At 40.3% G+C, this 12,830-nt stretch overlaps 1 protein-coding gene across 3 annotated transcripts; it reads left to right on the top strand.

Annotated features, from left to right (window-relative positions):
- The first annotated feature begins 760 nt into the window (after positions 1–760).
- Positions 761–12,697, top strand: LOC135264915 (pyroglutamylated RF-amide peptide receptor). Of its 3 annotated transcripts, none has more exons than XM_064353933.1 (7): positions 761–1,199; positions 3,765–4,096; positions 6,456–6,614; positions 7,030–7,151; positions 8,027–8,259; positions 9,241–9,338; positions 11,594–12,697. In XM_064353933.1, the coding sequence occupies exons 2-7, from the start codon at positions 3,766–3,768 to the stop codon at positions 12,010–12,012; spliced, it is 1,362 nt and encodes a 453-aa protein (XP_064210003.1). In that variant the 5' UTR covers positions 761–1,199; position 3,765; the 3' UTR covers positions 12,013–12,697. The 3 variants fall into 3 exon arrangements, with proteins under 3 accessions (XP_064210003.1, XP_064210004.1, XP_064210005.1); XM_064353934.1 differs by having other exon boundaries at positions 762–1,199; positions 7,090–7,151; XM_064353935.1 differs by lacking the exon at positions 3,765–4,096 and having other exon boundaries at positions 764–1,199.
- The last annotated feature ends 133 nt before the right edge of the window (positions 12,698–12,830 follow it).

The following is a 12,830-nucleotide window of genomic DNA, read 5'->3' as shown; positions in this document are numbered from 1 at the left end:
TGATTCAAACCATTTTCTGATCAAAAAGTCATTGATCAAAACATTTTCTTTCATTTCTTTTTTGCTCTGTTGGTTTACTAAAAGAAAAAAAAAACAGGTCAATTAACAGCGTAATTAAATATTTGTAATTAAAAAATGACACTCAAATATGGTCATTGGGTGAAACTGATCTGCTGATGTGGAACTGTTTGCTGATGCCGTTCTGTCTGTGATGTGATGGCTCTTTTGGAGGCTGACTTTGTTTAAGGTTCAAGTATAACACAGAAAAATACAACAAACAAACAAACAAACAAATAAATAAATAAATTAATTAATTAATTGAGGCCCTAGGTGCAGATGCAACTAATTAGACATTCCTTATTCCATTGAAATGTCCTTCATATATTGCTTGTTCAGAACCTTTTAGAGGCTGCAGAAGACCAAGAAATTCAGTTTTCATAATATAGCTGCAAGCAGCGATGTCAGGGGCCAGGCATTATGGGTGAGCTGTAGCATGTTGGGGGGGTATTTTGTCATGGACTGCAAACCTATTCCAAATACCATCCATACCAACTTTGGTGTGTAATGGATTTAAGGATACATCTGTAATATTTATTTGTAGTGTTGAAGTGTTGCTGTAGCACCCCCTAGGGTGGCATGGAATTTGATAAATGTGACCTACAAAGGTGCCTCTTCAATATGCATGTTTCAAAAAATTAGAATAAAGGTTTATAATAATTATGCTGAGAGGCATAATAATAATAATAATAAGAAGAAGAAGAAGAAGAAGAAGAAGAAGAAGAAGAAGAAGAAGAAGAAGAAGAAGAAGAAGAAGAAGAAGAAGAACAACAACAACAACAACAACAACAACAACAACTTAGGAAAATCAATAGGGTCCCCTAAAGAATATGAAGAAGAATCCCAGCAAAAACAATCGGTGTTCTACGCGCTGGTGCTTGGCCCCCTAATAAACAGGAGAGCAGGGGGTGGGGGCATATATAAGCACAGACTGGCTGCCTGTTCTGCCAGGTTACAGTCCGCTTGTAGATTGTGCAATGTAGTCGAAATCTGGAGTTTTAACTTCCAACAGAAGTGGCATTCACAATAGTCCATGCACATATTTAACACAAGAAAGAACCTTACACAAATCGGTCTTCTTCTATATAGCCTATATCTACTGTGGAGACATACGTCGTCATATTTTAAACGAAGAAAACTAGGTGAGTATTTAACTGAAAGAACTCGCACAGTGAAATTTGTATACTAGTTTGAAAGCTGTATCCTATGCTATACTCCAAAAATAAAAAGGATGTATCGCTCCTACTACGTTCACAACAGTTATATGATTACAATGTACGATAGATGTTTGTTTACTGAACTTTAAACTGGGATGAGCAGGATCCTACGGTGATTACAACGAAAACGATTCCTGCCGTGCATGGATATACTCTATAGATGTGTGTATTATAGTGGTGATTGTAATACGAATTAGCGCGAAATTAAACAAGGAAACAAACGTGAAATCAGTTGTGCATCAGCAAGAAATAGGCTATAATAATCGATTGACACACTGAAATGTAACGGTATCAAAATAAAGTTTTTTGTCTCTTCATTGTATCGTTTGAGACTATTTAATTCATGCTACTTCGATTCATAAGTGTGTTCACTGTTTGATATACAGTGAAACATCAAACCATAGACTATTTAAAATTTAATGAACACACGAAAATCTACTGGATGACAGTCTTACACATGTATCTGATGTATTACTGGAGTACACAACTGCTTTTGCATACGCACGGTTAAACTGAAAGGTTGAGCCTCACCTGTTTATTGCGGCGAAATTACAATGACTTCCCACAATTTCTGTGTTCTTTGAACTAAAAATACGAAATATGGAAATATTCAGCTACATATGCTGGTGTTTAAGGTGGGTGCATGGGTTCATGCTCCATCTTCAAATTTAGCAGCATCTTTCAGTGCTAAGATTTCACCCAAACCTATGCCAGCCTGAACACTATCATTAATACCTTTATAGATTTTTAAAAATAAAACCTGCTCACTAGTGTTGAGAGTTCATGTGTGGTCAGGGTAGGCATGGAGGGCACTGCCTACCTATTGAAAATCCCCCCAAAAATATTATGAAATCATTAAATGCTGTGTGATATTTCCACAAGACAATATCTACTGTGTGTACATGGTTTTGGTAACATACAATGAGATATATGGATCTGACAGCACTGTTCTATCCTTTCATCTTCTTTTTCTGTGCCATGCCATTTTTTTCTAGTGGCACACATGCATTAATATTTTTGGTGCACTACATTATGGAAGCAAAAAAACTGGTCATATTCCAAATTAAAATGCAAATTGGCAGTAAAAAATCACGACATAATTAAAATTTAAATGCAAAAGCCCACTTTCCGTTTTTATTTTTATGTTAATGTATGCATTTTATCTGACAATTTGAAAATTTAATGCAAAGTGCATTTCACATGTAATTTTTCTCGCCCTCTATGACACAACCTTGTCATTGAAAATGAAAAACATAACAATTCATATTGAAGTAGGCAAAAGCAGTGACACAGTGAAGTGAGAGATGCTATGTGCCTGTATGGCCAACCAAAGCACATGTCCCAGGTTGAGATTTGACTTTTATTGTTAATGCATTGCACGTTTAAGTCTTAAGTATGTAAGTTGCTGTCAATATCTTGCCAGGGTAACAAAACCTTACATTTAATAACTGATAATATACACAAATCATTGATGTAAGATTGAAAGTGTGATAAGAACAGGAATACTGTGTTCCTATGTTGCCATAGCAACTCACAAGCTAAAGTCCTTATTATCAATTAACCCTTTGAAGAGTAGGTTTTTTTGGAATGTTTTTAAAGTTTAAGGCAGTGTTCTAGAACTCCATTGTGATTGTGATTGTTACATCAGTATTTAGAATGTTCAGTGATGAATATTTTAATCACATATTTGTGATCTTACACCTTAATGGGTTAATCTAGTTTCGTCAACAAATACGCAGACATTACACATTGTTTCTCCATAATAATCCTGTACAGGTGCTGCAGTTTTTCTCTTATTCTTCTAGCACTTGAATTGGCAATCATAATACAATTTTACAATTATGTTACTATTTTTTTGGGTTAATCTATTGCATCTATACCTGGTATAGTAATGGTGCCAAACGATGATGAGTTACCTTTTTTAGTCAAATATTTGTAAATCACTGCTCCTTAATTCTAGGTTAAATTTGACCTTTATGGTCTAGTGATACATTTCATTTTCATTTGATTTCTATATATATCACTTGTCTCCTAAAAGGATTTAATAGGGTCTTCCATTGGCAAGCTATTGAAGCTATTGCAATGTGGTCCATCCCTGCTGCAGCTCAGATCTCACTGTAGATTGTTTAGGAGTAACAACCTCTATTCTGAACACAGGATGTCAGATATGATCCCTGGCACAATTCTGACTGGTGCCATGTTGTCCTAATTTGAGGCGGTGAGATTTATTTATGTTAATGGCATTTGCTTTATACAAACAAGCACTTGGTGTCAGCTTTATGAGCCTGCAGTGCTGTTTTGAGCGTCTTGGCCACAATGCCCAGTATCAAGGTGGATTGATGATGAGAAATTCACTCTCCTCACAATACTCTACTCTTCCCTAAATTATATACACAATTGATTACCTTCCTAATCTTATAGGAGATATGCGTTAGGCCTAAGGAGTCAATTCTTTTCTCATTTCTTTTCTGCTTTGTCTGGTTGCTCAAGAATGAACTTAACGCCGCAGCTCTTGGATCTCTTGCTGGAAGCCTCAAACTTCTCCAGGAGGCAGTTCATCCAGGAATATGGTCCACCGCCCCTGGTGTACATCCCACGGCTGCCCACTGCACTGCAACCCATCTTTGGCCTCGTCTATGTGCTGATCTTCATCCTGGCTCTGGTTGGCAACACAACCGTGCTCATTCTGCTGTGTCGGAGGAAAGCCCTGCAGTCACCCAGCACCTTCTTTATCTGCTCATTGGCGTTGAGTGATCTTCTGATCTCCATCTTCTGCATGCCTGCCACATTGCTCCAGCATTTCTTCACAAACTGGTTGGCAGGTATGAACCCTTTTAGCTTGCTTAGTTGCGGAGGGGAGCTAATCTATCGTTTCCTCTCGGCTACAGCTAATGTTACTTTCTTTAGATTTTCAGTGATGTCATTCGGTTTTGCGTGTTGAAAGTTGTTGCTATATGTGCACATGTTCCATATACCTAATCATTCATGGTCATTCATGCAAAGGTGTATTTTCGCGGCCTATGATCATACAAACAATATTATTGCTTTAACATGCTGCCTACAGGCGTGCAATCAACCACAGAGGGTCGTGTACGTGGACCCCTTACCCACCAAACCGTCCCGTTCCCTGGGCACCATAGCCACCAATTGCATGTCGTCCCTATGGAGCTACTATCACAGTCGGCACTGGCACAGTCCAGGGTTTGCATGTTCTCCCCGAAATCCACGCGGACACGGGGAGAACATGCAAACTCCACACCAAAAGGCCCCAAACCCACAAACTTCTTGCTGTGAGGTGACAGTGCTACCCACTGCACCACCATGCGACCCACTATTATGTCTCTATTTTTAAATTATTTCTCAGCCTCATAATGGCTTCTTTTACATTCATTGGCACAACTCTGGTCCCCATGTTGAGGCCAATAACAGACTCCAAAGGCAATCAAAAACATAGAATCAAGACTAGATACTGAAAGCCCTCTTATATGTGTACTAAGAAAACAATTCAACACTGTGTTGACTTATCAGAAACACCTCCCAGTCATTTCTCACAAATATTATGGTGCCTTGAAATGGGCGACTACGTATAAAAGGTGATGTTATTTCTACATGGTGAAAATGTATTTAAAATACCCTTTAATGAAAGCAGAGAATCTGCACTTTAACCTCGTGTGAATTGTTTTATTACAAACCTAAAATTGTGGACTACAGAGCCAAATCAAGAAAGAATGTCTTTTCCCCAAACATTATGGAGCTCACTCTGTATCTTAATTCTCTTATGCTTCAATGTCCATTTGGTTTGCAGGGCTACAGCCCTCCATACGGTCATTTAGGGCAGTACAGTTGTGTTCAAATGCAGGGCAGAAATTGAGGCCCATCAAATCAAATCTAATAATCCTCTGACAAATAGAGGAGCTTTTTGTGAGCTTTTCGTCACTTTTATGTACGAGGGAGTGAGTACTCGCAGTTCTCTATCAATCAAAATCCGATTCATAGGTCTGAACAGTTATCTATTTTCTTTTTTTTTTGCTTCCGTTGTATTGTTCCCATGTGAGGCTTTGATTGAACCTGTTAAGCACATCCGTTGATGCAACATACAGTTCAAATATACAGTGTGGATATTAACATACCAATTTCATGACCTGATATGCCACGCCTGGTTCACTTATTCTTTTTGCCTTATTCACAGTTGCTTCCTTTCCTATTACTTTTCCCAAGATCATTTTTCATCCATGTCTGATCAAGCTTCGCAAATTTATATTGGTGGCAATTTTGGTTTTTAACTGTCACTTTTTTGTAAATGGTAGACAGCATTTTTTGAACAGCTCCTCTGCGTACATAGCACCACCTTTCAAAGCATCCATTTAATATGTTTGCTAGCTACAGCTATAGCCAAAAACACACAGTTACACTCAATACCATTATACCAATTTAAAATGGCATATTAAAATTGTGCACAACATAATTGCTATGTTTACCATCATCCCAAACTGAATTATCATCTTATGTCTGTTTGCCTCTTTAAATTTTATTTGGATTCAGATATCTCAAGTGATTATGCCTTGACCATTGCAACCCTTTCCTTGCTGGCTGTTCTGCCTCTGCCATCTGGCCTCATCTATAGATGAGGAATACTCATCTAGAACGCTGCAACTTGCCTGGCTTGCACAGCATCCTCTCCAGGCAAACCATAACTGCTCGCTCTAACCTTCCTGGGTTGCTAAGGGGACAGCCACCTTCTGATCATCAGACAACCCCCCAACCCCCCCCCCCCCCCCCCCCCCCCCGCCCCGAAAAGTTCATTTGTAGCCAGGAGTTTATTGAGAACGACAATGTTCCATATGCCTTCGTCTTATCACTTTCCAGATGTGAACCTGAAGTCTGCATTTACGTGAGATTGCGTAATGAAAACTTTTATACATCCACTATTTGATTGCTAAGCGACTGAATTCATGCCTTTTCAATCTGTAGGAAAAGCAGAAATAGAATATTTAATGTTTTCTTGTTGCGGGAACATTTTAACTTAGCGAGGCTATCATTAATGTAAATGCATGCTGATGTATTTGGCACATGAGTCTATATAGTTTCTAATTAAGATACTCAGAAAAGAATACAAGCAATTCTGAGTGGTGACGTACGGACCTTTACACAATTTATTCGTTTATCTGTCTCGTCTTACAGGCGATTTCCTGTGCAAGTTAATACCATTTCTGCAGGTGACTGCCATAGCAACCAGCATTCTCACAATGACTTGCATCGCCGTGGAACGATTTAAAGGAATTCTGTACCCACTGAAGCTACAGAGTGGCTATTCCCCATGTCATGCCATGAAGATGCTTGGTGAGGAACAAACTGAACCAGTTCGTCCAAACCCTTTCAAATAGTTTTTAATGGACTCCATTATTGACTCCATAAACTCATTGAAGCGTGCTTTGAGTGGTTTGTAGATGTAACTAAAATGTCTCATCTCGCAGTAGTGAATCATTTATATCTATTTGATGATCAGTTAATTACTGTACATTAAGCTGTTTACAGTGTGACAATGCATGCCATTACCATGTTTCATGAGAAATTTAAAGCATGTCCTGAGATTTAAAGCATGTCAACTCAAAGGGGTTTGCTTTTCTAATGTGGCTTTCAATGCAATTAAATTTCATTCCTTGATAAAAGATCAGAAAACAAAAGAAAAATCTACACACTGCACAAAGCTCCCTTGTACTAAATGTTATTTATTGCCGTGTTCTTACGTTTCGAGGTCACATGGTCTTCATCATTCCATCCGGTTCAGCTGAACAGCTATTTCCATTTCTTCCAGTCGCCGTGTGGTTGATTGCTCTGGCAGTTGCAGGCCCAATGTGGTATGCACACAAAGTGGAGGTAAATTAATTTTTATTTTGTAATAAAGCCATAATCATTATAGCTCCATAAATACTTTTGCCAGGTTAGCATTAGCATGTGTCCCCAATTAATTGATTGATCATTGTTAGCTGATTTCAAACACAATGCATTCACATGGCTGTCAAGCTAAGTCTTTACAGCATACTTACGTGGGTGGTGCTGTTCAGAGTATTCAGTAAAAATTAGGGATATCTTCAGTTGGAATTTGTCATATTGGAAGAGTAGTGGGGTTCCATTATAGCTCAGTATTATTCTAATCAAAATTGTTATTACCGTCATAATCAAAGCTTTACTCAGGAAAAAATGTTCAGATTTTACTGGGCTTTGTGATGATTTAGAGTTTTTCTGGTCCAGTTGGAAATGTTGGATTAAATTTATATTGATTATAAAGAAGCTGCATATGGGGCTGCTGGCTGGCTTAGCCAATTAAAGCAGTGTTCTACTGTATGGATGGGCCCCATGGCCCAAGATGGAATCCCAGTTGTGCCAGTGCCAACTGCAATGCATAATTGGCAGTTCTAGGGAGGGTTGAGGATGCCAGGGTCTGCATCTCATATTTTCTACCCCCGCTGACTGATCCGGTACCTGCAGCTGGCTTGCGAAAGGTTCACACAAAGTGTCTTCTTCTGACTCATGTCTGTGCGGGTTTGGCTTGTGGGCTGCGGTGTGAAAAGAAGCATCTGGCAATATCCTGTGCTTTGGAGGAGAGTACGTGCTCGTCTACACGCAGAGATCCCAGACCGATCGCAGGTGCAGCTGACAGGATTTCATTCCTCAGTGGGGACGTATTCGGGGTAAAGCTAGTCACGTGCACTTGTGTACCACTTACAAAATGTATTTTGTGTGTCCCTCAGGTGAAATATGACTTCCTGTATGACGTGCATTACACGTGCTGCCAAGAAGTGTGGCCCCACCCGAAGCAGAGGCAGACCTATACCACTGTCCTCTCAGTCCTCGTCTTTCTGGTCCCCATGCTGATCATGGCTGTGCTGTACGGGAGGATAATGGCAGAACTGTGGGGTAAACACAGAGTCCACGATGTCATGTTTCAGGCTCTCCCGGGGTCAGAGATCAAGAAGATCACCAGGTTAGATTACTGGAGTGTGGCCTAATTTGTGTTTTCTTAGGGCAAAGCGCAACAACATCCTGGTGGTCTTTCATAAGCCAGGCAAATGTATTTAAGGAAAATCACGTGGCATCATATTTGTCATATTTTCTCAAAAATGCTGCCAAGAATTGTGTTTCAAGTAAAAATTGCACATAAGAGCATGTTATTAATCTGGTCAAAGTAATGTTCAGCAGAGTAAACAGATTTAAGAGTAGCTTTTAGATGATCTTTACAACATTAAGAGGCAAATGGTAAATTAGCTCCTGTCCCCACCACCGCCTACCCCCAGTTTCACAGAGTACAGACATGTAGGTACATTACATAGAAAATGACTAAATGTAATCTAATGAATTGCTCACACATATATTTTTATAGAATGGCTTCCCTCCTTTTTTGCTCATCAATTTGGAATCACCAGTTGTGCCTTTCAAGTCTCTTAAAAACTGTTCCACCGACACAAGAATAACCACAGCTACAGCTGGTGTGTGCTCCAAAGCGCACATTCATAAGCTAATGACAACATTTGTCATTGCAGGCCACAGTACCACAGACCAGTTATCAACAATCACTGTTCATCTGTGAGGAGAGTATTTGAGGGGAGCTAATGCAGTTAAACATACAACATGACTGTCCCTCAGATTTTGTGAATGCTTTACATCATCATCCCATTACCTCATTAATGTAAATGTGAATTTTACAAAAACACCCTCGTTTTTGGCGTGTCATATGTCTTTGCAACCAGTCAAATTCTGTGCCTTTGTGTAGTTGCATTTCCTATATAATCAGTACTGGTGGAATTTTGCACTTGCATGCACAGGGACACACAGAGATATAAAAATTGTGCCCGGAGTTCCATTTCACGGCCACAGACAGGGGTGCTATTGTGTCAAATTGCTGAAGTTTTAGTTTGGAAGAGGGGAAGGTTTGAATGAGGTGTAAACATCCTGTTCTCCGGCACAGAAAGAGAAGACATGCTGTGAAGATGATGGCCACTGTGGTTCTCCTGTTTGCCATCTGCTGGGCTCCTTTTCAGTTAGTCTCCCTTCTCTCTGACTACGGTAATTTTAACACATCAAAAGACACTGCACTCTAATCATGCTAAAAAAAAACAACTTTGCAATTAGATACAGGGGGTTATTCTTATAAATAGTTTAGTTGGAAGCAAGGCGCTCATAGAGATATAAAAATTGTGTTCTCATAGGTAACAGTTCTCGTAGGTAACAGTTAGGCCATGGAGCAAGGAAAATGGCTTGTGAACTGCAGCTAACAGCTAGCGAGGAGTGTGTTTGTTCATGATTCTTCCGTGATTACTACTCTATGGAAGAGGAGGTTTTGATGGGAGAAAGTATGGATGCGATTAAGTAGGTTTGCATTACAGTACTTTTAATAAACTATTTTAAAAATCTAACCAATATGAAATTTTACAAAAATGAAGCAGATACTGAAGATATTATGTTAGGGGCATGTTACAGAGATTTCAAACCATTGCCACAAAAATTTAGAGATGGATTTAAATTTAGAGATGATAAGTTTCAGTATCTTTTACAATTTCCATTTCAATAAAACCATTAAATGAGAGACGAGCATCCTGTGTCAGGTGAAACAGCTATGCCATCTGTTTATCATCGGGGGAGCTAGACATGACGCATAACTGTGCAATAAGCGCTCAGCCAGTCAGACCATCTGTAGATAATGATGGTTATGGTTGCACATTAAGTTACAAGTTTTTCTGAAATCCACGACTCAATCTTACCAACAAAATTCCAGGCAAAGTGATTGAATGTGGTCTTTGTATTCCCGTATACTACAAGTGACCATGACAAATCTCCTGACTCACTGAAAAAGTTACCTGGTTTCTAGACCAAAAATAGTTGCACACCAGTTGCATGGTATTGCATTAAGTCTGATAAGATGTATCCACAACATTAATTTATCTATTCCAGGGATGTCCAATCTTATCTAGAAAGGGCGGTGTGGGTGCATGTTTTTGCCCAGCACTATGACACCTGATTCAGCTAATTGACTGTTCATGGTCTTCAATCTAGACAATAATAAGTATAATGAGGTCTCTTAGTGCTGGGTTTAAACAAAAACCTGGACCTACACCGGCCCTTTTCAGATAAGATTGGACACCCCTGATCTATACCCTTTCCAGACCTTTTTGGAGATGTAACACTCAGATTGCGTACATGTGAGTAGATGATGACTGATCACCAAATTCTGCCAAATGCCTGGTTCACTCATCGGTTACTTCAGGCAATTGTCTATTGCAGTTGCAATTGCATTATGGTATGTGCTTTCAGATTGTAATGGATTACATGCGCATAGTGATTTTCATCTCATGATATCAAAGCATTTTACTGTGAAATAGGGAAAGGCACGAAAGCCACCACCGTGTAGCACCCACCTGGGTGGTGCCTGGCAGCCATTTTGTGCCACAGTGTTCATCATACAACTGAGGCAGAGAGGGAGGGAATAATGAGATGAAAGTTTGTGTAAAAAAATGACATGTGCAATCCATCGTGAACTGCCATATTTGTGAAATCTGCCTTCCGTAACAACAGTGAATAACATTTCAAACATTTGTTTTGGTTGATACTATGAATAATATTGACTTTAATTGAAATCTTTCCTTCTGCTACACACACTACTTGTTGAATTACAATTGTGCGCAATGCTTGAAAGAAAATGTACATAAATAGACAAGCAAGTCTTTTGATGTAGCTTAGTATTCCATTAGCCAATTGATTAGATTTTGTTCAGAATTCCAAATTAATTAGATTTTCTGCTTAATCTTTTTCCACCTCTTTTTGGAATTGTCATACATGCTCACACTTCAAGGATCTCCATTGTCCCCGTTCTCAGTTTCAAAGAGTGCTGACAAGTAATTGTTCTCCTCTGAAGCATGTGATGTCACTGCCATTTCTTTGTACACTGGTTGACATGTCAGGCTCTTGTAGACATGAGGCAATTCATTCTCAGCACTGGGTGATGCTAGCGCCAGTTATACATCGCTCTTCTGAAGCTGCCAGTCGCAGTTTGTTCTGGCATAGTCCAGATTCGGTTCCAGACTGTGTACCCTGTCTATACAGTAGTGTAGTGTCTTGCCACCCAGCAGCCCCTGTTTGATTTTTTTGCCACCAAATGAGTGAGTGATTAGCAAATTGGACCATAGCTAGACCACAGGTAATCTAGGACCTAGAAGGAAAACGCCAATGTTATCTGACTGACCATGATTGTATCTACTGCACTGACCTGTTTAGTAAGAATTTTGAAAGAAAGTGAAACAATTTTTTTTCTCTCTTTCAAAAAGGAATGCTGAACTTGAACTCAGATCATGAGTTCATGGTGTTCAGCACGGTCCAGATTTTGGGATTCAGCAACTCCGTGTGCAACCCGCTGGTGTACGCAGCCCTCAACAACAACTTCAAGAAGGACCTGGTGGGCTTGCTGAGGCGGGGCAGGGGGAAGGGCTGGTGCCCGCCCCGGCAGCTGAGGCGGAAGGTTCGGGTGGGTGTCTCGGCCAATGAGCCGCCCTGTCTCAGGAAGTGTGCGGAGCGGGACACCAACAGGGGGGCGCGCCAGTGGAGCAGGGTGGCCTGGGAGGCGGAGCCCACCACTTCACGCACCTTCCCTCAAAGTCACCTCTTCAGGGTGGCCACCAAAAAGACCAGCAGCCCGCTGCTGCTCAGTGTCACTGACCCCCTCCCCGTTAGCACCTCCCGCTCGTAAGCACCAACACACTCCTACCCCTGCTAGGTGCCGACTGTGGCCGGTAGCTGCATAGGGTGATGTGCGGTTGCCATCTCCCAGGGTACAGTAGGGATGCGTTTTATCGCTCTCTGGCAACCCCCACAGGCCGATCAGGCACCCGCGGACTGCATGCCAAAGCCGCGTATGAAATGTGCGCCTCCGAGCTTGGAAGCAGTCTGTGGTGTGAAAAGCAGGAGGCTGGTGACACGCCATCGTTTTCCGGAGGAGAACCGCGATGTCTTCATGCTGCTGAATTGGCAGCGGAGATTGCACCTGAACATGGCTACAAAAATCAGTTGTGTGTTACAAGTTAGGGTGGGAATTGGACATGTTCAGCCCAATCTTGAGGGCCAAATTTTAATAATAATTTTTTTTTAAAACACTGTAATTACGTGTATGTGTTTGGGTGTTTAAATATTTTTTTAATTGATCAATGGGCATTATTCTTGAGGGGAAAAAAATCGGTGCTTTGCTGACAAGCATTTATATAATGGAAGTCAAATCAGAAGTTAACAAGATTATCGTGATAGAGTTGCATCTCTTTAGAGTTTAGGGAGTTTTCATTGCTCTTTGGAATTGGCAAGAAGGCACGTTGTATTTCAAGCACTGTGTATATGCATTTTATCAGATATGTGGTAAATGTAAATGCAAGCAAGTAAACCAATGTACAGTGTCTGTTTTGGTTTGTGGTAAACCTACCATGTGTTGTAGAATAAGCTCATTTAAATGGTTTGCATTACTGTGCTAAAATGCACTGAGGATTCAATTTTTAGTTGCTGAAAGAAATTTATTTTGGT

This window comes from Anguilla rostrata, chromosome 10, assembly GCF_018555375.3.
Source record: "Anguilla rostrata isolate EN2019 chromosome 10, ASM1855537v3, whole genome shotgun sequence".
NCBI lineage: Eukaryota > Metazoa > Chordata > Actinopteri > Anguilliformes > Anguillidae > Anguilla > Anguilla rostrata.
Note: the sequence above shows the minus strand (reverse complement) of the source record. Positions and strands in the feature narration are given on the sequence as shown.

Excerpts from the sequence above, each read along its gene's own strand:
- LOC135264915 (XM_064353933.1), top strand. The coding sequence starts at position 3,766 with ATGAACTTAACGCCGCAGCTCTTGGATCTCTTGCTGGAAGCCTCAAAC. Across the intron at positions 6,615-7,029 it reads TCATGCCATGAAGATGCTTG|GTCACATGGTCTTCATCATT; the intron begins GTGAGGAACAAA and ends TTACGTTTCGAG. Across the intron at positions 8,260-9,240 it reads GAGATCAAGAAGATCACCAG|AAAGAGAAGACATGCTGTGA; the intron begins GTTAGATTACTG and ends TCTCCGGCACAG.